This window comes from Raphanus sativus, chromosome 1 (genome assembly GCF_000801105.2).
Source record: "Raphanus sativus cultivar WK10039 chromosome 1, ASM80110v3, whole genome shotgun sequence".
Lineage (NCBI taxonomy): Eukaryota > Viridiplantae > Streptophyta > Magnoliopsida > Brassicales > Brassicaceae > Raphanus > Raphanus sativus.
In genome coordinates, this window is record NC_079511.1 from 11386074 (window position 1) to 11390939 (window position 4866).

General features: G+C 32.8%; 1 protein-coding gene across 1 annotated transcript; it reads right to left on the reverse strand.

Annotated features, from left to right (window-relative positions):
* Nucleotides 1–2816: 2816 nt before the first annotated feature.
* On the reverse strand, nucleotides 2817–3541 carry LOC130511469 (CLAVATA3/ESR (CLE)-related protein 43). The gene has a single exon (XM_057008488.1). The coding sequence runs from the start codon at nucleotides 3444–3446 to the stop codon at nucleotides 2943–2945; it is 504 nt and encodes a 167-aa protein (XP_056864468.1). The 5' UTR covers nucleotides 3447–3541; the 3' UTR covers nucleotides 2817–2942.
* Nucleotides 3542–4866: the final 1325 nt, after the last annotated feature.

Genomic DNA, 4866 nt, shown 5'->3' on the forward strand with positions numbered 1-4866 from the left:
TCGTAAACACAGAGAGTAATGGAGGAACGATAAAAAAGAAATGGAAAGTTGAAGAGACACAAATTGATTAAATCAGGTTTATTGAAAACTCGGGCCCACCAACAATTCAAATTTTAAAAACCACTGAACCAATTACCAAACCTAACTAAAGAAAATAAGGAAGTTGCGTTAATTAGGATTTAGTCAGGGGCATTTTAAGTCTTTTCATCGAGAAACTACCTCACCCGCATTAAGTGTCCCATCTTGTAATAAAAAGTCATAAACTGTCTTGGGATGAAAATAACTCTTTATCCTATGATGTTTTCATAAGGACCCGTCCATAATATATTTACTTCTCTTAATCATTAATTCATTACTATACTATTAGACATTGTTAAGCTACTAGTGATGCTCTTATAAGCGAACTAAACTTTACACATGCAAAATGAGATTATATTGAAGCGATACACTCCCTGTTTTACAAAAAGTTATCATTTTGAAATTATTTAAATATGATTTTACACACGCAATCTCTTTTGATCCTTTGTAATATCTTTTTAATCCTTTTATATAGCCAATAACTTTTATTTTTTTTAATTAATTATAAATTAAATAAAGTTATTAATATATTTTGTAATTTTAATGCATGTAAATATGTCAAAATGACATTCTTTGAAAAATGAAAGAAGTATAAGAATTCACGCAGATGCAACATAACTCAATTTCATGCCAAAAAGTGATACAAATACTCTAACGTCTCCACGGTTAATGGCTTTTAACGCTCATTTATTCGATCCGTAGACTCCACTCTATGCGGCCAGTACTTTACTTTTTGGAAGTTCTACCGTATAATTATCACATGATCTTCCTCATAAATCACATTATTCCATTACTCCACATCAAACAAGTTTAATCATTAAATTTTTGTAAACAAATGACTGAAAACATAAATGTTTTTATTTATTTTGATGTAGGTAAACAAATTAGATAGACAAATTAATTCTTTTAAATATTCCTACATACGCATAAATTACAAATATATAAACCATAGTTGGATTATGCAACTTCTTCCACTAAGCCCGCGGCAACTTGCACCTGCCCGAAGTCCATAATAGTTTCCTACGTACGTGGGCTTAGCAAAAGATTATTAACACAAACTTCATGGACCAGTGAGTAATGAATGGTTCGAAAATGAGTGATTGGACGTAAATTAGCTTTTGAGTCATTTTGTTCAAAAAAAAGAAGCTTTTGAGCCATAAATAAATCAAAGCCCAATTATCAAGGGACGTCGACTCTCTACGTCTTGTGTGATCAGGTCGATCATAGCCATTTTTTTTTTCGATCATAGCCATTTTACTTATTTTCTTTTGCTAAAAATTATAACCAGTCACTAAGGGATTTATTTCACTATGAATTGCTAGTTTTGTTTTCCTTCCTGACAGGTGGATACCATGCTTTTTAGATTAATCATCTAAAAATTATATAGTTTAGTCAAATACGAAAATACGAAACCATAAAAAGAGTAGATTCTGGAGTTAGTCATCAGAGGACCGCATGAACTTGAGCTGGCGCTGGCTGTAGGAGCCAATTTCACGGCAGAAAATATCAGGGTTAATTCTCAGAAAAAAATTATATTAGGGTTAGTTCTTGTCTATGTAGCATGTGGCCTTAACTATTTAACAATTATTTGTACGGTTAATTTGACACTTGGCACATCGCTAAAGTCCAGCTAACACATTGATCCACCTAGAACATCCCCATTTCATACCCAAATCTCTCACAAATTCCAAAAAAATATTATAATATTCATGGACCCCATCTAATTTATGAATCCGTAGCTTGCGAATGCTTCTGTTTTAACCCATCTCTGTTTGTGGATCCCACTGACACATGGAATCTACGATTGTTTTTTTTTAAATGTTACAGAAAAAAAATATTTTTAAAAAAACCTACAATAGGAATTCGAACCCCCAGATTTACTAATGGGAGTGCTTTTAGCAGAGTAACTATCCTGTCCACACGCCTCGACCTAAAATATTGCCACAAGTATCACAGGTACATGGCTCTTTTTCTGGTCGACCTGATATTTTGGGGACTGTAACCGAATAAAGAGAAAATTCAATAATTTAGAAGTCTAATTTAAAAATAAATAAATTTAGGGGTTTATATCCATATTATTTAAAACAAAAAAAAAGTTATGGATTTGAGGCAAATGTTACATTAGGTTTGGTCCATGACCGATAACATGGTTATATGCTTTTTTTTTTTTTCTTTTTTTGTCAACTTTGGTCACTTTGAACCTTTAATCCTCAAACTGAGGTAAGGAGGGGTCGAACCCCTCACGCCAGGGCCCGAAGGCAGAGCTCAGTAACCACTTGGCTACGAACGACCCGGCACATGGTTATATGCTTATCATGTCCTATTTATGCCCTTTTCACTACTAGTGTAACCGAAGCAGTGTTTTACTATTTTGATAACATAGCTGATACGATGTTCAACACTGGTTGACCTTTCTTCGTTGCTGTCTCATCGAAGACTTTCTTTTCCCTTTATCATAGCTAATTTCTTAACATTCGGAGACAACTTTTACGTAAGTTTAAGTGTCCTATGTGAAGAAGAAAAAACGTAGGGTGTGTCCTTCGTCATGACAACCCATACTATTATTAGCTGCACCGCCTTATTTCTTCAAATAAATTATAAATGCTTCTTTTTGACTAGCTTTCTTTTTTTCTGTAGAGGTTTTGCCATTTTCTTCATTCAATTATTTAATATCGTACTCTCTCTTTTGAAGTTTTAGTGATTTATTGCTTAAGCAAGCCTTCAAAATATCTTTCTAGTGATAAACAGAAAGTGCTCTCATTTAAGAAATGCATACAAAGAAAGTGAGGTGAATATAAGGATTGTTTTGGACAATATAAGAGTTGAAAAGAAAATAAAAGAACAGAAGAAGCTAAAGTAACTAACTAGTTGTGGAGACGATCGGGGGAACTAGGGATCTTTCTATCGGAATCTTCAAAGTGAGTGTTGCTGTTGTTGGTTAGACCTAAAGATGATCCCTTGAAATACCTTTGGAAGAGCCGTTGAACATCGTCGTCGTCCTTCTTGTTCTTAGAGACCAGGGTATTTCTTTCTCTTCCGAGTTGGTTGTCTTCTGAGAGTTCCCGGAATTGTCTTTCCCGGAAAAGCCAGATATGGAACAGAGAGGTGAGCAAGAGAGCGACAGAGAAAGTCAACAGAACATCTCGACAACCCATAAAGAAAAAGAAGACGAATAAGAAAAAGAAAAAGAATGTTTCGATGAGGAAAAAAGAATGTGATAGAGTTGTTTGTGGTATAACAAGAAGGTCAGAGTGTGTTATATTCAGAAAACTCCATCTCTCCTCTTTTAGTATGTGTATAATGAGGTGGAGAGTTGGAGCAGAGGGAGGGAAGATGAAGATGACAGGCGTGCTGTGTCGTTGGCTCATTTGTAATAAGAGTGAGTCTCATCTCTGTCGTTGTCTATGTCACTGTTTTGTTCTTATATATTAAAATGAAATAGTTGTTTTGTATAACTATTGTTCCAAACGAAATACCTATATACGGTTCTGTAGTTACAAAACGGAAAGTTTATATAAATAACCAACCTGTTTTAGGTAGGCAGTACGTATACATATAAGATTTTTCTTATGTTTTAGATCTACTAATTTGGCCATTTGGGTATATTGTCACATGCATGTCAATTTGATACATCCTCTGTTTATTCCTCGGTTAGTTAAGAGTATGATCCAAATGTTAATGTATTATTTTGGTTATATAATAATAGAGTGGTCCAGTGACAAATGTATGCGTTGAAAAGATCATACTCATGAGTTGCATTCCCAAGATGGGTGCAAACTTTGTAGCGTTGGGAATTTAATCGATGAAATATTAGGCAGAAAAATGGATATTTCTAGCTACCCGACAGAGACGTAAAGAGGAAAATGTACCACAATAGAGGAACAGAGAAAACGAAATGAAGAAGTTAAAAAAAACTACGTTTCAGTGTGTCGGTGTGGTCTTAACTAAAGACGAGAACGGTGTAGGCGTAGGAGCAATGTTGATTATAATCACGCGAAACATATTTTTACTATGTAAGTTAAAAAAAAACATTTTTTTTACTATGTAAGTTACTTATTTACGTCGACAAAAAAAAAGTTACTTATTTACAAAGTGTAAACGAAAGCTGTTTTATCTATATGATCGTGTTAACGAAGAGGTTGAAATATATATAAAATTATTATTTCTTCTAAATTTTTTTAAGATGATGTTTAGGATATGATAATAAACTTCCTTAAATCGCAGTCAAACATATGTTATTATATTTCTTACAAACAGGTATATCTGCTCAAGGAGTCAAATGGTCACATGGGTATGTCTGATAAAAAATATTAACAAAATAAACAAGAAACGTAAAATGTAAAAAAAAAAAAAACGTACGTAAAATGTATGATCAAATTCAGTGTCCATATGATCATAACTTTTGGGCTATTAGTAATAATAATATTTACTAATCATTTGTTCTTGCTGAGCTCCCACAGGCCACAACTAACGTTTTTCACTGTAATGGGTGGCAGTCTTCTTGAACACCATTTTTAGGAATATTTGAATCCAACTAATAACAATTTGGGGGGTTGGATGCCCTATAATGTTATACTAGATTAGGACCCGCCCTAAAGGGCGGAAATTGATTTGTCAAATTTCAATTAATAATATATGGTATATATAATATGTGTATATAATATTATATATATTTTGTGTAATATTTATATATATACATATTAGACATATATATAATATTTTATTAAATATATATAGAATTCAAAAGTATATAATAAATTTTGAAATTTTAAAAACATTTTAAATGGG

Coding starts and splice junctions, on each gene's coding strand:
- LOC130511469 (XM_057008488.1), bottom strand. CDS start 3,446: ATGAGCCAACGACACAGCACGCCTGTCATCTTCATCTTCCCTCCCTCT.